Here is a 25,156-nt window from a genome sequence, read left to right on the forward strand (position 1 = left end):
CGCCGCAAAGAAATGTTGTTGAGATTGATGCAGTAGAAGTGATTAAATCTATGGACGGACGAGATGCCTTTTTCCGCGAGATTGCGTACGAATCGGACAGTTCGCGATGAATTATCTTGATCTTCACTATTTGCATTTTAACTGCCATTAATGCACAATAATGAGAAAATTCAACCACCGGAAATTGAGGCAGTATCAATTGTTACGCCGTTGAATGCTGGCGACTGGCAACGACGCCGATAATTTTCCTCCAACAAAAAAAAAGAAAAAAATATATATTTTTTTACTAAAAATGTGAAATGCGAGCGTAATTGTTTTTGACAAGTAGAAGAAGACGCACGGGGAATTTGATATCCGATCTGGAGAAGGATACGGGAAAAAAATTTAGATCCCATTAAATAATCCAGTATTTAGATATGTATATTTCTAGGTTCAGATGGGTATACACAACAAAATATATATTCCGTCCTTATTCCATTGCTAGAGGTATATGACGACGAAATTCATATCATTGTATAAATATTAATACATCGCTAAGACGGATATTTATATATTCATCATCATTTTATCAAACGGAAATTAAAATATGCATTGCTATTAACCAAAAGGAGTGAAGGTTCCTTCATGTATCAAAGATGGATAGTTTTAATTTCTGTCACTAAAGTAACGATGGATATATAAATATTCGTTGCTAATTGCTAATACTATAGTATCAAAAAGAGTATATGTTCAACAATTAGCTATTGATTATTGAATTATCATCATTATTAGCTATAAAAATTTATTTTCCATCGCTAAACTTTGCTATAGTGACTCATGGCCTTTATATTTTTCTTATTTTCCCTATTTATATATAAATCTAATTCATTCCAATCGTCACAAGTGATTATTTTCACAATAAAATTACGTTTGATTTGATGTAATGTAATCTTACTTGTAATGTAATCAAATTTGTAATGTAATATAATGTAATGTAATCTTGATTATATTATTACGTTTGGTAATGTAATGTATGTAATATTTGATTACAAGGATGATTATATCTTTTTGTTTGGTGTTCATTATTTTTTATAAAAAATGTAATTCGTATTATTATAAAATGACAAAAATATCGTGCGACCTCTACCGATGGGCACCGCACCTGTGCCGGAGCTTGCGGCAACCAATGGTCATCGCCTCCTCCGCCGGCAGCCGCCACCGACAATCGTCGACGGCGATGATCGCTGGCGGCGGCCGACGGTGGTCGCCGGCGACGAACGTCGGTGGCGTGCGGTGGCGGTAGCTGACAGTGGTCGTCGGCGGTGGCGATGGTGGCGTCGACGGTGGTCGCCGGCGCCCGACGGTGGTCGCCGGCGCCCGACGGTGGTCGCCGGCAGTGGTGGTCGGCGGTCGGCGGCCGACGGCCGGCGGTGGTCACCGGAGGACGACAGTGGATGGCGGGCGGCGGTGGTTGCCGGCAGTGGATGACGATGGTGACCGCCATCCACTACCGTTCGCCGGCAACGGTGGACTAGAGGTATATTCGGCATTTAAATTTTAGTTAAACGGTAACCTCGTAATGTAATCCAATTACATAGTATTTGCTTTGTAATCCAGATTACAAAATTTCACTACCTTTTGTAATCCAAATTACATTACATTACAAGTTTAAAATTAAATCAAACAAAATAATCAACCTTGTAATGTAATCCTGATTACATTACAAGACAGATTATACCCTACCAAACATAGCCTAAATTCATAATACATAATAATAAAATTCACAACTCATAATAAATGGATAACACATTACAAACAAGACAATAATCTATATGAACTAAAATGGATAATAAATATATAATAGTAAATCCAAACACATGTCCAAACCTAATACAAGTTTGTCATTCTAATAAAAATAAAAAATAAAATAGAGTAATCCAATATAATATATTCTAATCAAAATCATACAATAATGGTAGAAATTCATAATTGTAAATATTATCATTAACTTTTTTTATATACTGGAAGAAGTTTTCTAACAATTTTATTCCTTTTAAAATCTTTCTTATTTTTTTGAATGGGTGATAAATGGGTAAGAATTCTTGTTGATTATTAAATCATGATATATTTTCACTATAAGATAATAAAAATACATCAGATTCACTCGTATAATGAGGACATACTAACTTATCAGTTATATTCTATCTTGATAATATTGAATATGTTAGAAAATCATTAATCGCATGCATTGTAAAATTTTATATTTGATCCTTAAGTCGAGGGGAAGACCTAGCGAGAAAGATGACATGAGAAAGGAGTTATCGAGCTCGATGAATCTAAAAGACAAAGTGCTACGGAAAAATATACCAAAGACGAAAAGGATGTATGCGATGGTCCGAGATACGAGGAACTCAATGAAAAAAATAGTTAGAGGAGAAAATGAGAATTAAATTCAGATGAACATAAATTCATATTCATATGAATAGATCAGTTTATAAAAATAGAACTAGGTATCTGAGTGACCGAACAGTTGACTGCACTGTAGATGAAATTTGTCCTCGTTAATTTCTTAAAATAGAATTTATTTTCCTGCCATTTAAAGAGAAAAAGTTTTTTTTTTCTCAAAATTAAGTTGTCCATTTTTCTGTTTATATATGCTGAGCCTGCGGATTTGAAGGAACAGTGGAGAATACAATCAGAAGCGTAGGCGAAGTCGGAAGCGGAGGGGAAAAAGAGAGGAAGCATTCGAATCGCCTCCCCCTTCTATCGGAAAGGTAGGCTTTTGATCCACAATTCGTTCCCTTTCCTGCGAAATCGCTGCGTATGTTCGTCGAAGCGTTCGCATAACTAGGGTTCGGATTCAATTACCTTCGTAGGATCGGTAGCGGCTGGGGCATATGTATAGGAATTTACTACTGGAAATTTCGAAAATCTTCAGCTTTATTCGTGATTCAAAATTAGGGTTAGTTGCATGATAACGTTGTGAGATTGAAATGCAGTCGAAATTCCTGTTCTTCCTGTTTAATCTTCAGCCTTCTGATTGTGGGCTGCATTACCTTAAAGACCTTTGGTGTTTACTTCACAACAAGGGAGCTTATTCTTCTAAGGTGCATATATTGCTTGATTTTCCTACAAGGACTAAAAGATCTGCACTGAACAAGTTTGAAAATATATCATATCTACAAGATTGATGGTAGGGTTTTGTTAATTTCAGCTACAATTCACAAACCCATTTGTTTGGCTGATAACTTGTTTTGCCTGTACTTGCTATTTAGGTTCTGGAAAAAATTGATTCACAGGAATAGATTCATAAAATTGAAATCAACCTTCCTGCTTATTTTTTGCTATCGGGCTAAAAAAAGTTTTTCTTCTTGCCTTCAGAAAATAACAGGAGATCATGGAGAATGAAATGCATGAAGATGATCCTTTGGTGCTGAAGTGTCAAGTCGATCAAACAAGAACCATGTTGAAGGAGGAAGCAAAACTAGTGGAGGTGACGGCTATTGCTGAATGCTCTCGTAGTAACTCCAAGGAGGAGTTAGAACTCCTTCTACGCCGAGTTAAAACTACCGCAACTTTGTTTACTTACCTGAAATCTAAAGCTAGAATCATGGCAATTCCTCAACTAGCTCATACGTCATGTGGGATCATATACCGGGAGGGGATAGGTTTTGTTGACAAGCACGGTGTGCCTTCATCTGACTGGTCTAAGGATGATGATATTTGTTCTTCTAAGGATCCAGGTGGGGAAATACAACTGGTAGATACTCCCAAGTTATCATCTTTTGATGCCACTGATGGATCAAACAATAATGAATTGCTGAATTCAGTACGTACTATAACTGATGTTATGGAATTCCTTGTTAAGAGAGTTATCGTGGCAGAAACCGATGCTGCTAATCAGAAAGAACAAGTGAAGTTGGGTTTAGAGGAGAACATAAAGAAAACCCTCCAAATCGAGATCATGTCAGCAAGGGTTGAAGAGATGGAAAAGTTTGCACTCGGTGCAAATGGTATTCTGAGTGAAATGCGGCAGAAGGTTGAGGATATGGTTGAAGAAACATCACGACAGCGTCAGCAAGCTGAAGATAATAAGCAGGAGCTTCACCGCGTGAAGCAGAATTTTGAGACATTGAGATCATTTGTTAGAAGTCTCATTAGTGTCAGAGAATTCCTCCTTTCAACAGAGCAGCCATTTCTATCTTTCGATGAGCTTTTTGACAGGCACAACATTATATATATATATATTTTTACCCTACTGCATGATTCAATTTTTTTTAAGTTGTGCAACTAAATTTAGATAGGAAATACTTTTTGTTTAGTATTTTAGATAAAGCAAATTTAGAATTTTACTCACTTCTCTTGCTTTCTTAACAAATTTTTCTTATGCCTTGCCATAAGACTGTCTGGAAATAGCAATTACTTCTTAAATTCACGATCACTATCGAACTAGTCTTCACAACTTTTATTGTTCCTATATGGCTATCTACTCCCAGAGCATAAGTAGATAAGCTGTATTTTATTCAAACTTAATTCATGATGGCAACACAAAAGTTCAAAATAAGGATATCTTTGTTCGGTATGCCTCAATGTGTAAAACATTCCTTCCTTGATTTTGTTAAAATGATATCTATTTAATTTGTGGTGCAAGACAACTACATGATACTGATGACTAGCTTTCTCTATGATACGATCTTCTTTTAATATACTTACTCTTTTCATGATAATTTCTGGACTAGTTGAGATTTGTGTAATACTTTCATCTTGCTGATTGTCACAGCTGAAAATATTTTCTTACCGAACAAATGTTCTCCTGTTTCCCCATAGAACTCAACCATTCATGTTAAGTAACTTCTGTTTATAAGACTTGGGCTAGTTGTTCTCCAGAAATTAATGTCTGAAAATTGAAACTTGGAAATGTTTTCCTTTTATTTGGTGCACAGGCTGATTGCAGAGAGTGCTCGCTTAGAGAACGAGAAGGTTCAGAAAGAGGCTGAAGTTCAAAAGCTCATCGAAGAGAATGCAAGACTCAGAGCTCTGTTAGACAAGAAGGAGGCCCAGTTGCTGGCCATGACTGAACAATGCAAGTTCATGGCTCTAAGAAGTCCTGGAATTTAGACAATCAAATCCTCGCAGCATCGAAACCTAAGTCGCCTTTTCACTGGTGTGCTTTCTTCGATTTGTATCTCATTTCCTGCTTTTAGGTTTGAACCCACATATATCTTATGAAATTCTTGGATAGGGAATCTCTGAATTTTGGTTTCTCTTGTTTAAATCCTACTTCAGCTTGATGAGAGTTATAAGAACATTTATGAATAAACACTAAGCAATGAGTGAGTAATCACTTTCTTATCACAGTTGGAGGTTCTTTAGATCATCTTATCATTAAATCTAGGGCCAAAATGAGGATGCTGATCTTATCGGTAATACTATCTTTACCGGTGTTTTGTTGATCCTTGTTAAACTTATAAGAACTATTATTCCAGGGAAAACGTTCTGCAATAACAAAGGCAGTTTCTTTTGCACAATTCGAAAGTGATCTATAAGTGTTTGGTTTTGCAGAGATACTTCAGAGACAATCCTGTGGAAAAAAGAGTTCTTCCCGAAACAAGTCGAGCGAAGGAGCCATTGATGTTGTTACCACATTGAAATAGATCCTAAAGCTCGATGGTTCTTCGATATTTTTCGACTTCTCCTCGCCGATAGACTTTGTGTTTAGATACTGTATTGTTGCGATACTAAACCGAACTGTGCATGAGATCGACAACTGAGCTACCATCAGTGTGACTTAGTCGTATATTTCAATTGGTGCTCCTTGTGTCCATATACATTCACTTGAGCAAAATTTAAGATTTTTTATAATTGTTATGGTGGGTTGTAGTCTGTCGGCTCGACTAAGAAGTTCGTCTGGATCGATTCAAGATTTCACTAGTAGGACTAGCAAATATCCGAAAACTTTTCAAATCTACTTTTACTAAAATTTACTCTGAAACTGGGGAGTCAACTCTATAGCAACAATTTGTCAACGCTGTTGGAACGATTGAAAATCCGATCCGAAGATGGGTTGATGTCAACGTCTTCCACCAAAGTTCGTCCATAGACGTGGACTCCTAAATGGACGGCCTCGGGAGTTACCCGATTTTGTACCTGAGACCGATTGCGGGACCCGCTTATTGGTTTCACTCACGACAAAGATGGGTAACGAGTAAATTTTCCCTTCTCTTTCCTTTTTATTGCCCTCTTTTTGGGTTCGAGCCCGAGGAGACCGGATCGGCGCAAGGGAGGGCGGCGCAATGAGGGGGGCGAGGCGGCCGATCCACGCGGTGACGACATGGGTGAAGCGGCAGCCGCCGAAGGTGAAGGCGTTCCTCTCTGTAGTGGCGGGCATGGCGGCCCTCGTCTTCCTTCGCTTCATCGTCCACGACCACGACAACCTGTTCGTCGCCGCCGAGGCCGTTCACGCTCTAGGAATCTCCGTTCTTATTTACAAGCTCATCAAAGAGAGGACCTGCGCCGGTGCCCTTTCTTTCCTTTTATTTTGTTTCGTTTTCTCTATTCTGACTTTCTTTGTTTTGATCTCCTCCGGAGTCCGGATTCAAGAAATTTTGCCTTCATGCTACTGAAGTGGATTGCGAAAATTGTGCAACTGTCTTCTTGATTTATTGCCCATGCTGCGGATTGACTAGAACAAAAATTTTGCTCTCATTGTGACTTTATTGTTATTATTTTTTTCCTCGAAGAAATTCCTCTTTTAGGTTTGTTCAAGGAACGAAAATCGTGCAACTGTCTTTTGTTTTTTATTCAGTTTTCCTTTTCTTATATATATATACATTTACAGGTTTTATATTCATTTCGTACTTTCTCAATTTGCAGGACTTTCAGTGAAATCTCAGGATTTAACAGCCTTATTCTTAGCTGCGAGACTTTACTGCAGCTTCGTGATGGAATATGATATACACACAGTGCTAGATACTGCGACGCTCGTTACTACTCTTTGGGTCATTTACATGATCAGGTTTAAATTGAGGACAAGTTACATGGAGGATAAGGATAACTTTGCTATATCTTATGTGGTGAGACATCTCGTCTAGATTATGAAAGTCCTACTGCAATGAAACATTATCTACACACAAGTTAGCTTTATTCTACTTCATATACCCTTTTTCTCTTCAGTTAGAGAAAATATCATTTCGCTCATAAGGAGATTGGTAAAGACTATAATTCAATTATTACTCATCCAAAGGATAGAACTGTGTTGTCTTCTTGTCCTATGTTTATGTTAATGTAAGAATGAATCGGTCCAATATAATTTTTGAAGAAATCCAGCAAACACCATCAAATCAACAATTTAATTTGATTGAGTTTTCAAGATTTCTTTAAATATTATCTTGGACTGATTCATCTTTACAGTTAATTGGTTTGATGGCTTATCATACTAAATATAAGGAGAGCGGGATAAAGCTAGGAGAGGAGGAAATGTTGTGAATGACTTTCTTGGTCTCTATCTCATTGTTTTATGATATCTTTGGCTGTGATACTAAGGGGGATTGATAAGTTATACAGTAACTAATGTCCAAATAAATTACTGAAAAAGGTGTATTAGATGCCTTAATGTTAAAGGAAAAATAGTGTTTTTTGGAGGGTTAATTCTGAGATCTAACTTGTACTTTATATTTTTCGATGAGCCTCTCCTCAAGTTTTTGAAAACAATTAATGCAGCCCAATCTTTGGGGTTATGTGCAATTCTTTATCAACTATTTAGCCCCTCTTATCTCTGTCATATGTGCAATTCTAGTCAACCATTTAGCCCCTCTTATCTCTGTCATATGTTTGCTTCATGGATCATGCTATATCTACAAAATTTCTTTGTTAGCATTCTTAGTCAACATCCAGATTAAATTTATTGAACTGCATCCTTTATTTTGAGTTAGTTCACTTAATTGTGGGGATTAGTTTGGGTTTAGTATAGATCTACTAATTACTATATTGATTTAAATAATTTCTATTAGAATGTTGGTCGTGAAATGACTGAGCATTATTGCCTAAGGTAAAGCTGCACATATCACACTATCACCGGCAAACTTAACATAGATCTTGAAACTTGTCTCTTTTGGTTACAAGTAGCTTGCATTTCTTTTTACAAGATCTGACAAACATCGCCTTTATTTCTATAATTGTAGGTTGTGCCTTGTGCTTTGTTGGCCCTTGCAGTCCATCCCTCAACATCACATAATATTTTCAATCGGATTTGTTGGGCCTTCTGTGTTTACTTGGAAGCTGTTTCAGTGCTGCCCCAGCTACGGCTGATGCAGAACACAAAGGTAGAACCTGAATTGACTGATGTTTGCATGTTCAGAAATAAAATCTGAAATATATATCTTCAAATGTGCTTTTCAGATTGTGGAACCATTCACGGCTCACTACGTTTTTGCTCTCGGGGTTGCGAGATTTCTGAGTTGTGCTCATTGGGTCCTTCAGGTCTGGTTTAGTATGATACTTGTCGTTTCATAGAAATCTGTTCATATTGCCTTCAGATTCATTTGTATGCCTTGACTTTCTTATGTTTATGATTAGCATGGTTTAGAATAGAACCTGGAAGTTTTGTTTATCCATTATATTGATTCGTTCTTGGATTGGTATTACTTAGGTTGCCCATAATATTTTTTTCTGCAAGTGTTTGTTGTTCTAGTGTGCTGAAGGTGATTAGTTTCCACTTTTTGTAATTTTAACGTAGAATAAGTGAATGATTGGATCGAGTAAATGATCTCAACAGTTGAATTCCTGCACCTAAGTAAAGATAATGTTTGCTTCAGCTAAATGTTTCTTTTCATTTATTGTACTTTATCAACTCTATTCTTTTTAACAGTAAGTTTAACGTAGAATAAGTGAATGATTGAATTGAGTAAATGATCTCAACAGTTAAGTTCCTGCACCTAAGTAAAGATAATGTTTGCTTCAGCTAAATGTGTCTTTTCATTTATTGTACTTTATCAACTCTATTCTTTTTAACAGTAAATATTCTCAAGGCCAGCGCATTGTTTTCTAGGTTGTCGATACTCGCGGAAGATTGTTGACGGCTTTGGGGTACGGCCTGTGGCCATCAACGGTGCTTCTTGCTGAAATTGTTCAGACTTTCATCCTTGCTGATTTCTGTTATTACTACGTGAAGAGGTGAGTAGCTTTGTTTTTCTTTTAAGTTTGTGGGTTGGTTTATGCCAAAGAATTCTAATTTTGCCTTGTTTCTCTTGCAGTCTTGTTGGTGGGCAACTGGTGCTAAGGCTTCCTTCTGGTGTAGTCTGATTTCTTGCACATTTTAGTTTGAGTTATGACGTTGAATTCTTTGTTTGTGTTATGTTGCCTCTTCTATAGGCCTTAAAACAGCTATGGACGGTTAACTTTAATTTGTTAAGTTAAAAGGAAGTTTTATCTTCTTTTTTTATTTTTTTAATTTTATATAGTTCAACTCAATTTAAACATACATGGGCACCAGCTAAACCTCCTATGTAATGTTAATAATGTTTAAAAGAAAAAAAAAGAGCGAAAATTAAAAGAGCTTCCAAATTAAGAAACTCATTAAAAAATTAAAAAGATATTATATTATATTATTTGTTTGACAAATATTACTGTTGTAACCGTTACAATTAGTTATTATAACATATAATAGCAATTTTATAGTTGTTATAATACTATAATTGTTAATAGAACACTGTATAATAATTTTAACTAAGGTGAAATAATCCATTACAATAAACATATGATAGGAAAAAAAAGAATCATTTTAACTATTTATATTATTTGAAACACTATTTTAATTTTTGCCGCAAAGAAAACAGAAATTAAAACAATTTCACTGTGCATCAAATCCGGTTCGACCGGAATATTTTGATATAATTTAACATGAACTTCGAAAAATTAAAAGCGTCTTAACTCGAAATCATGAAATCCATCTAATTAATTTTCTTTTAGGAGAGGAAAAAAAAAGGGAAAAATAAGGGGAGGAAATGGCATTTTGGCCGTCGCGTCTCTACTTGGAATTGTAAAGGGGAGAAGACCTCTTCTCCCTTTGAATCTGGACTCGCCGTCTCCTCGCCAGTGACGTGGCGACTCTGTACGCCATCAGCTGCTGCTGTCGCTGTTCCCACCCCAACACCCGATCCTGCTCCTGCTGCTGCTGCAGTTGCTCTTCTTCCTCGGTTGGGCTCACGTTTAGATCCGGGAGGCCGACGGCGGCGCGCGAAGACAGCCGCTGCCGGTGGCCGTCGCTGCCGGTGGGCTGCACCCACGCCGAGAAGGCGGCCGTCCATGGGTGGTGGTTGACTGCCATTGGGTCCGCTACTCCGCCGCCAATTGATACCACTTCTCGCTGCTTCGTGGCCTGAGGGAAACACAGCTTTAATTTATTAAAAAAGAAAACTGGAAGAAGAATTGATCAATCTATTTTATAATGAAGAAATAATAAAGAACAAAAAGGGGGAAAAAAATATATAGATGGAGTTGATTTTGAAGCATACCTGGTGCGATTGGTAGGAAAAAATCGATGATGAGGTGTTGGAGAAGGATTTGCGATCCTCTCTCGCAATCAACTGGATCAGTTTCGTAGAAGAATCAATGCATTTACAGTGTTATTTTCTTGAACAAAATAAACGATGCGAAAAAAAGAGAGAGAGAGAAAAGGGGAAGAAGGAAGTAAGGGATAAGCGGTAAGCTTGCCTTCCAGCGCCGCTTGCCGTGCTCTGGCCCTGGCTCGATGAGCGGGAGGCCCTCCTCGCCGCCGCTATTTTGGAACGAAAGCGGCAAGCTCACTTCTCGGCTCCGCTTTCTGCGTTCCGCCCCCGGATCCGGGCGGGCTTCGACCTCCTCGCTGCCGCCGCTTTCTTGGAAGGAGAGCGGCGTGGTGGGGCTCGAAGCAGCGGTAGCGGCGGCGGCGGATGCATCTCTCTCCTTACCGACCAGCGGCGGAGGCGGGGAAGACGTCTGAAGAGGGCGACGGCGACGGGAGGCGACCGATCTGGGCTTCCGGCCGGCCCAGCGGAGGGAGTCGGGCGGCGGCGGCGGCGGCGGCTGACGGCGCTCGAGGATGAGATCGGCGAGCTCGAGGAGCGTGAGCACCACCCGGATCTCCTCCGCCGAAGGAAACATGGGCGACGGCGGAGCAACCGCGGCGGCGAAGATTAGAGAAGCCGAATAAAGGATAGGAATGTTGCAGTGGGCGCTATGTGTGTTTTATACACACAACGGAGAAGAACAATATGAAGGAGCGGCCGGTTAACATTGAGTCGACACGTGTAATATCGAAAGAGATAGGTTTTTTTTTAAATAAATAAATAAATAAATAATTGATAATGAAGGAAACAAAAATCTTTAGAAATTCGAAATATGGAAAACTTGCCTTCTTTGAGTCATTTTTCAGCCAATAAAAATGAGCATAATTCGTTTCAACTAAAAAAACGCATAATTTAAGCCTTTTATGAAAATCCATCTTACATGATCTTTAAAAATGATTTTTTTTTTATTTTTTTTAAAAAAAATTAGTATATAAGGAAAGGGAGTTAAGATTGACTATTTACTTGTGGTCGCGTGGTAAGAACTTATATCGACTTGCCATATTTTCTTGGTTGCCGATGAAGTATGCACACATAATTTTAAATAAAACGAGCGACGCTCCGCGAGAAAATTAGGATAAAATTTAATAAAAATGAATAATGAGTAATTTGTGACATCAAAGTAGAAAGATAGCATAATGTATACAAATAGTAAATCAGGTGATAATTAGAGAGAAATCACTATGATTTAGTAAAAGGGTTATACGTTGACTCCGGACTTCCTACCCGATATAAACTAATAACTAGCAATGATTTTAGAGAAAATATGTATAGAATTTTTAGCTGTGAAGATTTAAGGAAAATGGATAAAAAATAAAGGTTTCCATCATACTAATATGTAAGATTATAAATGAATCAAATATTTAAGATTGAGTTTGATGTCCACTTGATAAAACCTTGTTTATATTTTTTTACCTAACAAATCAACTTATAATATCAAACTTACTAACCAATTAAACAAATTTAAAAATATAAAAATTTCAAACAAATAAAAAAAAGTTAAATTAAGAATTCAATAACATATAAATGAATGAAATTAATCCAAATTTGAAACAGACTAGTAACAAAAAATAAAGTCTTATTCAAGAATTGATTTAACTTGATTAACTTATCAAATAAATTTTAACATTATAAAGATGATTGAAGAACAATGAAGAAATGAAAAAGATATGACAGATAGCTTGGGCTTTTTGAGGCTCGAACTTTGTTTAGGACTTGAAGACTCTTTAGGTTATCCATTTAACAATAACTAAAAAAAAAATATATTGACTAACCTTTCTCTAGAAAGAAGTCATTACATAAACAAATAATTTGATTTCCATCAAACACGCTATATGCTCGAGTTACAGTTTTAATGTGAGTTCAATACAAATTAAGTTAGATATTATAGATTTAATTTGTGTGTCAAAGTATACAGGAATTTAGGTAGGGTCGGTCCTAGACTTTGTGTTGGTGCAGCGGAGGCCGATAAGAGAGGGGTGAATTATCAGAAAAATAAAAATTATACCCTCCTCGTTTTTCAACTCAAACATATAGCAACAATAACAAAAATAAATAACAGAAATAGAAGAGAAACAGACTTTTAACTTGGTTACAACCCAGGGAGTTGTTAATCCAAGGCAGTCGGAAATCGCACTAGCAGAGTCTCCTTCACTGTAGGCGGAAAAGCCTTTTTTACACACTTAGAGTGCTCACTAGTTGCTAGGAATGAATACAGAGTTGGTTACAGAGTTAATTTCTAATTCCTAGCTCTCGGGGCTTTTATATAGCGTTTGGAAAGTCTATCCCGAGGGTCCAAGGCGCCTCCAATGAGGTTCAATGCGCCTCCAACTCGGTGAGTGGATAGAATTATATCCGGTGCTCGAACGGTCATTTTGACCAGCTTGGAGGCGCCTCCAATGGTGTTGAAGGCGCCTCCATTGTTGAAGGCGCCTTCAACACTTATTGAAGGCGCCTCCAAGATGGAGGACTGCGCAGGTGCCTCCAGCACTTCCTTTAAGGCGTCTACAGCTAGCTCTTTAGCTCATTTTGACTTTGTTTCAACTTCCAAAGCTCCGATAAACTTGGGTGATTGTGGCCAACCGAAATAGGGCTCACCCGAACCCAATTTCCTGCCTTCTCCTCGAGCATCCTTCCTCCTCGGCTTAATGTCCCTCGAACGTCATGCACATTCTTCTCGCCCACCGGTGTACTCTTCCGCAACTCTCATCATTCGGGCGCACCGAGCCCGTCGGCTCCCTTCCCGTGCCGTCCTTCTCGCTAACTGCGTCTTCCGCTCGACTTCCTACGCTTCTAAGCTCTTGCACACTCAGACACAGGGATCAAACACAAAGCAGGACCTAACCAACTTGGTTGATCACATCAAAATAACCACGGGGTTCAATAATCTCCCCATTTTTGATGTGCATCAACCCAAGTTCAAGTTAGGGTAAAAATAGACAAACAGTAATTTTAAAGAAAATTACTAAACTAACATATTAAGCATGAATTTGCAAAAAATAAAATTGTAACTAATTAATTAAGAGTTAAGCAGATTTTTCAAAAATATGTTTTAAATTTTAAAAAAAATTCTCTCCCCCTGAACTTGTACTTTCTCTCCCCCTTTTATCACAGCAAAAACGGGGTAATAATAAGAGAATATGATATTTTAAAAATATTTAGCAAATTTTTAAGTTAAGCCACAATGAGTAAAAATATCTAAGTAAACTGAATTTTTTGAATTTTTCAAAATAATTTCTAAGTCAAAATTAATTTTTAGAATTTTTCAAAAATATCTAAGTAGCAATAATTTTTTTTTTGAGTTATCCAGTAAAAAAAATTTCTAAGTAAACTGAATTTTTAGAATTCTTTAAAATAATTTCTAAGTCAAAATTAATTTTTTAGAATTTTCAAAAATGTTTGAAAACTTTCAAAGCATTATTTAATTCTAGTTTTAATATTTTTCAGAAAGTTTATTAAACATTTTATTTCAATATTTCAGCTTTCAGGTCGTGGCGAGGCACTAGGCCTTCTTGGTTATTGGAGCAATAACTACTTCCTTAGACAAAGCTTCATAAAGAAATTTTAACGTTTAATTTTTCTTCTGAAAGCCAAAATTTTTTTTTTAATCTACCAAGGATTTTGGAATCCAGTATAAATTCCTTCTTACTGGGTTATTCAAAAATTTAGGGGATACATAATTTCTGGGGACTTTCCTAAGTTGTCCCTGATGTTTTCTAATATACCAATTCAATTTTTCATAAATTCTTAATTTTGATTTTGGAAATTTATTTAAGCATGCATTATTATTCTTCAATTTCTCAATTTCAACTTTTAATTTTTCATTTTATAATTTTAGATTATCATACATTTCTAGTGGACATGCTTTTACTAGGTTCAATTTCAATTCATCATTTTCTTATTCTAATTTGAATAAGTCTTTAGAAAGAGACTTAATAAATTGAAACGATTGAGTAGGGGTTAGATTGCATATCTGGCATACTTGACTCGGTGATGCTCCCCCTTCATCGTCGCTTTCTTCGTCAGAAGTTCCTCCCCCTTCATCTATGCTCATTTCTGAGCTTGACTCTTCTTCCAGCTGGTGGTTAGCCATTAGTGCTAACCCAGAGAATGTTGGTGCAACCTTAGGTCAAGGTTGACCTGGTTGACCTGACTCGAGTTGACCTGACTCGAGTTGTATTTTGATGTTTGACTTAGGAAGATTGTTGGTGCAACCTTAGGTCAAGGTTGACCTAGTTGAGTTGTATTTTGATGTTTGACACTCGTGGAAGAGTTGTATTCTTGATATGGGACAAGAATAGATGTTTGGGAGATTATTGGTGCAACCGTAGGTCAAGGTTGACCTGGTTGACCTGATTCGGGAAAAAGTCCAAGTATGGAGACTTGGCAACGGAAAAGTCCAAGCAGGGAGCTTGGCACTAGAAAAGTCCAAGTATGGAGACTTGGCACTGGAAAAGTCCAAGCAGGGAGCTTGGCACGCGAAAAGTCCAAGTATGGAGACTTGGCACGGGAAAAGTCCAAGTATGGAGACTTGGCACTGGAAAAGTCCAAGCAGGGAGCTTGGCACGCGAAAAGTCCAAGTATGGAGACTTGGCACGGGAAAAGTCCAAGTATGGAGACTTGGCACTGGAAAAGTCCAAGTATGGAGACTTGGCACGGAAAAGTCCTAACTGGGATGTTAGGCAGTGTGGAAAGTCCTGGTGAGTGAAGCCAGGCAGTGGGAAAGTCCTAACTGGGATGTTAGGCAGTTGGAAAGTCCTGGTGAGTGAAGCCAGGCAGTGGGAAAGTCCTAACTGGGATGTTAGGCAGTGTGGAAAGTCCTGGTGAGTGAAGCCAGGCAGTGGGAAAGTCCTAACTGGGATGTTAGGCAGTTGGAAAGTCCTGGTGAGTGAAGCCAGGCAGTGAGAAAGTCCTAACTGGGATGTTAGGCAGTGTGAAAACCCTAGTGAGTGAAGCTAGGTGAAAGTCCTGGTGAGTGAAGCCGGGCAAGGGAAAATCCAGATGGATCAAGGGTGATCGGACATCTGGTGATGGGAAGTCCAAGTAGGTCATAGGAGTGACCGAATACTTGGTACGGAGAGAAAAGTCTAAGTGGGTCAAAGGGATTGACCGGACACTTAGCGGGGAGTCCTAGCATGTCAAGGGAGTGACCGGATGCTAGGCGCAATGTACCAACAGGTCAAGATTAACCGGATGTTGGTTTGGACTTGGTTTGGGCGAAAACCATGAGCTGGATCGATCTGGTGATCGATCCAGTGATACCGAGAATATTCTGATCGGTCTGGTGACCGATCCAGTGATACCGAGAATATTCTGATCGGTCTGGTGACCGATCAGGAGTCGATCAGAAGCCGAACAGGAGCGAGGCGCAAGAGGGGCTGATCGGTCTGGGGACCGATCAGCACAAAGCCTGATCGGTCCCCGGACCGATCAGGAGGTTCCCTGATCGGTCCATGGACCGATCAGGGACGGAACAGAAGCGAAGGAGGAGGGAATGGATCGGTCTGTGGACCGATCCACATGGAGCCTGATCGGTCCACAGACCGATCCAGGCACTAGCCGTTGCGACGCAACGGCTAGATTTCTTCTGTGTTTCTTCGCAGGTTATAAAAGGAGGGCTGCTGCTGCGAGCCTCCTTCTTCTTCTTCTTCCTTCTTCTTCTTTGAAGCTTCGCGTGAGCTTCCGGCTGGGTCACCTGCTGTTGTAGGTGCTTGGAAGCGGCTGCTTCTTCCAGTCGAAGAGAAGGCAAGAAAGTTTACATTTGTATTGTACTTTATTTCTTGTTTTCCTTGTACTCTTTTCTTGCTGTTGCAAGAAGTTTCTATGGCGAAGGAGTGTTTTTATTAGCCGGTTTTCCGGGGACTCATCCACCGACGGATTGATTGGGTTCGTCCACCTTACGGACACGCCGAGGAGTAGGAGCATCATCTCCGAACCTCGTACATCGCTGTGTTAAGGTTTGATATTCTTCCTTTCGTTTCTAGTTTATTTTTCCGCTGCGCTAACGAATTGTAGGAAGAAACGAGCGATTTGGGGCGGCTATTCACACCCCCCTCTCTAGCCGAGTACGTAGGATCCTAACAAGTGGTATCAGAGCGAGGTCGCTCTTCATCGGATCAACACCCGTGGGAGCAAAGCTAGAGATGGATCTCTATGGAGAAGATGTCACGGTTCAACCCTTCTACGAGTCTCACGACAACTTCACATATTGGAAGGTAAGGATGATGTATTTTCTTAGGACTAATATGTTAAATTGGTTTTGTGTACAAGAAGGGTTTTCCCCTCCGATGGATGAGGAAGGAAAACCTATCAAGAAGAAGGAGTGGACGAAGGAGCAAATCCACCAATCAACCATCAATGATGAGGTAACGAAAATCATTGAATTCTCTTTACCTAATGATGTGTTGTGTAGGATAGGTGAATACAATAATGCCAAGGAGTTGTGGAACAACTTGGCCAAACTCCATGAGGAGAGCCCCACTTCAAGCCATGAAGAGGAGCCTAGTGAGCCAAGTAGCTCACATCGTGGAGGTGAGGAATTAGAAGTTGAGGGCTACTCAACATCTAAAGAAGAAGAGGAGGTGAGTTCTTCTTCAAGATCGGAGCACGAAGAAGAAGCTTCTACCTCCGGGAGGGATGAAGAAGAGAGCATCCATCCATCCTCGACCCTAGGTAACTCAAACACTTTAAGTTCAAGTAAATTGCATATAATGTGTTTTGAGTGTAGGGAATTTGGACATTACAAGAGTAAATGTCCAAAGAAGACTAAGAAGACTCCACCGGCGCCAAAGATCAAGGAAGTCGGAGTCCCAAAACGCAAGGGCAAGGAGCACGTGGTGTGCTTCCAATGCAAGCAACGGGGACATTTTAGGAGTCAATGTCCAAGGGGGAGGCAATCTCACAAGGACAAAAGACCAAGCACGTGTAAAGGGGGAGCGAAGGCAAACCCTAAGGTATCCTTCAAGGCTCATTCGTGCAATTCTAGTAGGATACATGCTAGTAATTTTATTGCATTAGTCAATAATGATAAGCATGTTAACACTAGAAATCAATACATGTGCTTAGGTGCTAAACATGTCAACCTAGATAGGGATACTACTAGGAATGCTAACCCTAGGATTAACACTTCTAAGGTTAAGGAAAACCTAGGTAGAAACCCTAAATCAACTAGACACATGCCTAGGAACACCTCAAGAAAGAATGACAAATCAAAACTTGAGGTATTAGAGAGGGAAAATCAAGTCTTGAGATCAAGACTTGATAATTTAGAAAAGGCTCTTAAAAACATGGAGAAGTCATCTCTAGGGTTTAAGGGTCAAAAACCAATGTCCAAGGACAAGAAAGGTTTGGGTCACAAACCTAAGTCCCAAATGGTCAAGCCCACCTATCATAATGTTCCATTCGATTATGGAACAAGACCTAGGGCTAGGGAGACCAACACCAAGGTCACAAGGGGAGTCACCCCTAGAGTTGATCTTGATGAGACCCAAATGACCAAGGCTTCAAAGCCTAAGAGGGTCATTAGGAGGGTTGCTAGGGAAGTTATCCCTAGTGAATATTTAGTGAACCCAATGAGCTCTAATAGGTATTGGGTTCCTAGGAGCATCTTCTCTGCCCCATAAATGGGTTAGAGAGTGTCAACTCCAATAAGAAGGGTAGTTAACCCAACTTTGAGGAAATTGACACTCAAGGAGCATTTTCAAGGTTTTGTGAACCTTTGAAAATGAAATGGAATTATCATTTACTCCTTGGAAGAGTAAAATGTGCCATTATGGAAAAGAATGATCTTATTTGGCACAATTTAAGAAAACCTAGAGAAATACCATAATTGGGATTTTGGTTTTCTCTTAGGGATATATGGGCAATCTAGGGTTAGATTTTAAGTTAGCTAAGGCTAAGGATACTTAGATAGGGAATTTAGGTATTTTATTTGTGCTAACTTGCCATGATTGGTTGCCATATGCCATGCCATGACATCATATTTAGTTTATTATCATTTGAAATGTCATGATAATGCTTAGGCTAGTTTATATGTCATGCTTTATTTAAGTTTTCAAACTTTATGCCATGACATCATGACATTGGCACATATTTTTACTTATGATATCATTATATGCCATGTCATCATCTCTTGCATTATAATCAATGAAATTGATTTAAGGACAAACATATAATTTGATATTGAGATCAAATTGGTGTTTAGAAAATGCATGAGAACTTAGCCTAAGTTGACCTTAACCCATATCTCACATCAAATTGACTTGAATGTGGTGTGATACACCTTAGATGTGTGTGAGATATTAGGATCATGAGTTAGGATCAAGGTGCATTGTCCTTGTACCTAGATGACCCTAATTCAAGAAATTAAGGATCATAGGGAAAGCTTGTGTACAAGTCATGTACATCTAGCCCTAAGATTATGGTCCTAAATTCAAATGGTTTTAAAAGCATTTTAAAATTGATTTGAAAAACCTTGATGAAGCATTCCTAGTGATAGCATTCATCATTGAACATTGTGATACAAAGTTGAGTTAAACTTGAACTATTTCAAAGTTTTTGAACTTTGTATCAAGATTGAAAAATGGAAGTTATTTTCATAGAAAACTATTTTTCCATGATAGTATATGTTATGAGGAATGCATCCTCAAAATTTCACAATTTTTCGAATTTTCTGGAATTTTCTAGGAGTTTCTGAATTTCGGGAAGGAAATTTCAGAAATCTGCCTATCAGAGTCTGGATCGGTCTGGGGACCGATCCAGGTAAGTCCTGATCGGTCTGTGGACCGATCCAGTGAAGCATGGATCGGTCTGCAGACCGATCCAGTAAGAACCAGAGAGTTTGGTGCGATCTGGTGAAGGCCTGATCGGTCTGGGGACCGATCCATGGGGTTTCTGATCGGTCTGGGGACCGATCAGAGCGTGCCAGTTTCTGATTTTCAGCTGTTGTCTGAAATTTCAGTTATGGAAATGGTGTTTTTGGATTTCTAAAGGTTTGGAACTCACAAAGACATTGTTGGTGCAATGGTCAAGGGGGAGTTGACCTTTAGGGGGAGTTTTACCTAATTGTCAAGGGGGAGTTGACTTTTAGGGGGAGTTTTTACTCCTTAAGACTTTTGAGGATTAGTGATATGGGATTGTCACTAAGTTGATTGTTGAGTTTAGTATCAAGGGGGAAATTAAGAGTTTCAATGAAAGGTATGGGACTTTCATTAGGAAGAAACTCTTGACCTTGATACCCTCCTTTTTCTTTTTGATGTGTGTCAAAAAGGGGAGAGTGTTCATTGGAGAATTATTGGAGAACCCAAGTTAGGTTATCGGGTTAACCTAAGCTAGGGGAAGAATGTCAAGGAATATTCAAGGAAGAACATTGGAATTCTTTTTGATGTGTGTCAAAAAGGGGGAGAATTATTGGAGAACCCAAGTTAGGTTATCGGGTTAACCTAAGGGGAGAATGTCTAGAGAATGTTCAAGGAAAGAACATTGGACATTGGAAGATGATTGGAAAACCTAAGTTAGGTTATCGGGTTAACCTAACTTGATTATGGGTTTTGTCAAACATCAAAAAGGGGGAGATTGTTGGTGCAACCTTAGGTCAAGGTTGACCTGGTTGACCTGACTCGAGTTGACCTGACTCGAGTTGTATTTTGATGTTTGACTTAGGAAGATTGTTGGTGCAACCTTAGGTCAAGGTTGACCTAGTTGAGTTGTATTTTGATGTTTGACACTCGTGGAAGAGTTGTATTCTTGATATGGGACAAGAATAGATGTTTGGGAGATTATTGGTGCAACCGTAGGTCAAGGTTGACCTGGTTGACCTGATTCGGGAAAAAGTCCAAGTATGGAGACTTGGCAACGGAAAAGTCCAAGCAGGGAGCTTGGCACTAGAAAAGTCCAAGTATGGAGACTTGGCACTGGAAAAGTCCAAGCAGGGAGCTTGGCACGCGAAAAGTCCAAGTATGGAGACTTGGCACGGGAAAAGTCCAAGTATGGAGACTTGGCACTGGAAAAGTCCAAGCAGGGAGCTTGGCACGCGAAAAGTCCAAGTATGGAGACTTGGCACGGGAAAAGTCCAAGTATGGAGAGTTGGCACTGGAAAAGTCCAAGTATGGAGACTTGGCACGGAAAAGTCCTAACTGGGATGTTAGGCAGTGTGGAAAGTCCTGGTTGAAGCCGGAAAAGTCCAAGCAGGGATGTTGGCACGGGAAAAGTCCAAGCAGTGAGCTTGGCAAGTGGGAAAGTCCTAACTGGGATGTTAGGCAGTGTGGAAAGTCCTGGTGAGTGAAGCCAGGCAGTGGGAAAGTCCTAACTGGGATGTTAGGCAGTTGGAAAGTCCTGGTGAGTGAAGCCAGGCAATAAGAAAGTCCTAACTGGGATGTTAGGCAGTGTGAAAACCTTAGTGAGTGAAGCTAGGTGAAAGTCCTGGTGAGTGAAGCCGAGCAAGGAAAAATCCAGATGGATCAAGGGTGATCGGACATCTGGTGATGGGAAGTCCAAGTAGGTCATAGGAGTGACCGGATACTTGGTACGGAGAGAAAAGTCTAAGTGGGTCAAAGGGATTGACCGGACACTTAGCGGGGAGTCCTAGCAGGTCAAGGGAGTGACCGGATGCTAGGCGCAATGTACCAACAGGTCAAGATTGACCGGATGTTGGTTTGGACTTGGTTTGGGCGAAAACCATGAGCTGGATCGATCTGGTGATCGATCCGGTGATCGAGAATATTCGATCGGTCGGTGATCGATAACATCGATAGCATATCTTGTGTGTTCGACGTCGATCGGTGATCGATAACACATCGTAGCATATCAGTGTTAACTGATCGGTCCGGTGACCGATCGGGCGTGCTGAAAGAGCGAGGCGCAAGAGGGGCTGATCGGTCCGGGGCCGATATCAACCTGATCGGTCCCGGACCGATCAGAGGAGTTCCTGATCGGTCCATGGACCGATCGGGGAAAGAAGCGAAGGAGGAGGGAATGGATCGGTCCGTGGACCGATCCACATGGAGCCCGATCGGTCCACAGACCGATTGCGACGCAACGGCTAGATTTCTTCCGTGTTTCTTCGTTTTCTTCGCAGGTTATAAAAGGAGGCTGCTGCGAGCCTCTTCCTTCTTCTTCTTCCTTCTTCCTTCTTGCTGATTTTGGCTTTTCTTTTCGCGTGAGCTTCCGACTGGGTCACCTGCTGTTGTAGGCGCTTGAAGCTGCTTCTTCAAGAGAAGGCAAGAAAGTTTACATTTGTATTGTACTTTATTTCTTGTTTTCCTTGTACTCTTTTCTTGCTGTTGCAAGAAGTGTCTGTGGCGAGGTTTCTCCACCCAGAAGGAGTGTTTTTATTAGCCGGTTTTCCGGGGACTCATCCACCGACGGATTGATTGGGTTCGTCCACCTTACGGACACGCCGAGGAGTAGGAGCATCATCTCCGAACCTCGTACATCGCTGTGTTAAGGTTTGATATTCTTCCTTTCGTTTCTAGTTTATTTTTCCGCTGCGCTAACGAATTGTAGGAAGAAACGAGCGATTTGGGGCGGCTATTCACACCCCCCTCTCTAGCCGAGTACGTAGGATCCTAACAGAGAAGGCTTCTACGTCTGATTCGGAAGTAGACGAATCTAACCAAGTGGCCTTCAGGTTCTTGTGTTTGGAGGATTCTGGTTTCTTGTACTTTGTCTTTTCCTTCTCTTTCTCCTTTTTCTTTAATTTTGGGTAGTCATCTTTGATGTGTCCTTCTTCGTTGTAGTTGTAACAACAAACCGTTCTTTTTCTTTGTTGATGCCACTTTGTTTGCGATCTAAACTTATTAGAATTAAAAAACTTATTGAAACGCTTTACCAGCAGTGCCGCTTCTGATTGGTCGATTGACGCTTCGGAGTCAGAGTCATTTGATCTTGCATTTAGGGCAATGTTCTGACTAGTCTTCACTACTCCACTGGGCTCTGCAACTCGAGATTCGTGAAGTTCAAAAGTTGAAAATAAATTTTCTAAAGTACTTACCTTGAAGTCCTTAGAGATGTAGTACGCATCTACTAAGGAGGTCCACTCTGGATTTCTGGGGAAGGCGTTGAGCGCGTACCGGATCGAGTCCCGGTTCGATACTTCTTCTCCAAGATTGCTTAGTTGGGTTATTAGCTCCTTAATCCTTGCTTGGAGTTGTGCTACCTTCTCGCCGCTGTTTATCCGAAGGTTCATTAACTGGGTCCAGAGGATGTCGCGCCTTGCTAGCTTAGCTTCCGAGGTACCTTCGTGAAGCTCTAGGAATTTGTCCCAGAGGTCTTTAGCGGAATCGTAGCTCCCGATCCGACTTACCTCCTAGGGCAGCAACACGCTGAGTAGGTGGAATTTCGCCTTTCCATTGGCCACGAATTCTGCCTGCTCCTTCTTTGTTCAGTTGAATTCTTCTTTGTCTTTTGGAACTACATAGTCATATTTCATGATTAAACAAATATCAAATTCTATCTTCAAAAATACCTCCATCCGGCGTTTCCACGTCGCGAATTCTCCGTCGAACTTCGGGGGATGAATATTCGCTCCGACCATCGTCTTAATTGTTGGTGCAATATCCTTTAGGTCAAGGTTGACCTGGTTGACCAAGCTTGAGTCTTAGTTTGGGTTTTGATGTTTGACAATATATTGGGTTTAGATGATATGGACAATGCAGGTGCAGTTGTTCATTTGGGGAGATTGTTGATACAATTCCCGTTTGGTCAAGGTTGACCAATTGAGATGTAAAGGAGAGTCAAGTAGGTCAAGGTTGACTAGATACTTGACTGGAAGTCCTGGTGAGTGAAGCCAGGCAGAAGGAAATCCTGGTGAGTGAAGCCAAGTGAAAGACCTAGTGAGTGAAGCTAGGCAGAAGGAAATCATGGTAAGTGAAGCCAGGTGAAAGACCTAGTGAGTGAAACTAGGCAGTGAGAAAGTTCTGGTGAGTGAAGCCAGGCAGAAGGAAGTCCTGGTGAGTGAAGCCAGGTGAAAGACCTAGTGAGTGAAGCTATGCAGAAGGAAAATCCTGGTGAGTGAAGCCAGGTGAAAGACCTAGTGAGTGAAGCTAGGCAGAAGGGAAGTCCTGGTGAGTGAAACCAGGCACGAGGAAATCCATATAGATCAAGGTTGATCGGACATCTAGTGTTGGGAAGTCCAAGTGGGTAATGGAGGACCGGACACTTGGCACAAAGAGAAAGTCCAGATGAGTCAAAAGTTGACGGAAATCTTAACGGTCGTAAGTCCAATAGGGAGTTGGCATGGAACTAGGAAGTTCGGACGTAGTAAACTTCCGAAGACCATAACTTTTGACTCGGATATCGGAATGAGGTGATCTCGGATGCGAAACGAAGCTAATTTCAAGCTCTGCACATATTTCTGCTTCCCAATCGATTGGCTGATCGATTGGGGGGGTTCAATCGATCAGTGGATCGATTGGTTAATGCGAATTCATGCAGAAATGGGCTGAATCGATTGGGTAATCGATTGAAACTTCCCCAATCGATTGGTCGATCGATTGGAAGAGTTTCTGAGCGAACAGTAAGCTTCTGAATCGATCAATTGATCAATTAAAGCCTCCAATCGATCGGGCGATCGATTGGAGCGCTGTAAATCGCTCGAGAAGCCTTGAATTGATCGGGCAATCGATTCAAGGCGATTCCAGAGAGCACAGAGGCGCTCTGGATCGATCGGTCGATCGATCCAAAGCCTCTCCAATCGATTGGGAGCAATCCAATCGATTGAGATTCGATCGTTGATGCAAATATAGGCGTTGGCGAGCGTTTTCTTCGACACGGCTTCCTCTCTTCTCCACAGACGAACACAGAACTTCTCCACAGCGATCTTTACTTCCTCACCGCCAGTTCTTGAAGGTTCTTGGAGGCTCATCCAAGTCAAGAGGCGATTTGCAACAAGAAGAAGAAGAAGCTAGGGTTTTTCATTGTAATCTTGTAAGATTCATTTGTATTTTGCTTCTTTCTTTCTCATTGTTGTATTGTGAGGTTGTAAGGCTTCTCCGCCTTCGGTAGTTACCGAGAAGGAGTGTTTTCATAGTGGAGGATGCGTGAGTGTGTGGATCCTTGGATTAGTCACCTCTTGTGAGGTGGATACCAAGTAAAATCCATTTGTTAGCATTGTTGTAGTGTTTCTTGTCTTTCCGCTGCACATCTTTGAAGAAACAAGCAACGTTAAGCACGAAGATCGCACCGAGCTATTCACCCCCCCTCTAGCTACATTTCGGTCCTAACATTAATCATTGTGCTTCAGTCGGCGGTTAGTCTTTCTGAGGCGGTCTGCCTCTGATACCAATTGTTGGTACAGCGGAGGCCGGCAAGAGGGGGGTGAATTACCTGAAAAATAAAAACTATACCCTCCTCGTCTTTCAACTCAAACAGATAGCAACAATAACAAAAATAAATAACAGAAATAGAAGAGAAACAGACTTTTAACTTGGTTACAACCCAGGGGGTTGTTAATCCAAGGCGGTCGGAAATTGCACTAGTAGAGTCTCCTTCATTGTTGGCGGAGAAACCTTTTTACATACTTAGAGCGCTCACTAGTTGCTAGGAATGAATACAGAGTTGGTTACAGAGTTAATTTCTAA

The 25,156-nt window shown here is 40.3% G+C and overlaps 3 protein-coding genes across 3 annotated transcripts; 2 read left to right on the top strand and 1 right to left on the bottom strand.

The window, feature by feature from the left end:
• Positions 1-2,606: 2,606 nt before the first annotated feature.
• Positions 2,607-5,842, top strand: LOC121989670. The gene is made up of 4 exons (XM_042543851.1): positions 2,607-2,753; positions 3,361-4,203; positions 4,923-5,143; positions 5,542-5,842. Exons 2-3 carry the CDS (start codon positions 3,377-3,379, stop codon positions 5,095-5,097), a joined length of 1,002 nt encoding a protein of 333 aa, XP_042399785.1. The 5' UTR covers positions 2,607-2,753; positions 3,361-3,376; the 3' UTR covers positions 5,098-5,143; positions 5,542-5,842.
• Positions 5,843-6,208: 366 nt separating this feature from the next.
• LOC121989671 (ER lumen protein-retaining receptor erd-2.2-like) lies at positions 6,209-9,418 on the top strand. Its single transcript, XM_042543853.1, has 6 exons — positions 6,209-6,495; positions 6,853-7,052; positions 8,160-8,300; positions 8,377-8,457; positions 9,026-9,150; positions 9,231-9,418. The coding sequence occupies exons 1-6, from the start codon at positions 6,273-6,275 to the stop codon at positions 9,277-9,279; spliced, it is 819 nt and encodes a 272-aa protein (XP_042399787.1). The 5' UTR covers positions 6,209-6,272; the 3' UTR covers positions 9,280-9,418.
• A 418-nt stretch (positions 9,419-9,836) lies between these two features.
• LOC121990697 lies at positions 9,837-11,209 on the bottom strand. The gene is made up of 3 exons (XM_042544785.1): positions 10,690-11,209; positions 10,491-10,562; positions 9,837-10,354 (listed from the first exon to the last, which is right to left on the bottom strand). The coding sequence occupies exons 1-3, from the start codon at positions 11,116-11,118 to the stop codon at positions 10,004-10,006; spliced, it is 852 nt and encodes a 283-aa protein (XP_042400719.1). The 5' UTR covers positions 11,119-11,209; the 3' UTR covers positions 9,837-10,003.
• Positions 11,210-25,156: the final 13,947 nt, after the last annotated feature.

This window comes from Zingiber officinale, chromosome 6B (assembly GCF_018446385.1).
Source record: "Zingiber officinale cultivar Zhangliang chromosome 6B, Zo_v1.1, whole genome shotgun sequence".
Lineage (NCBI taxonomy): Eukaryota > Viridiplantae > Streptophyta > Magnoliopsida > Zingiberales > Zingiberaceae > Zingiber > Zingiber officinale.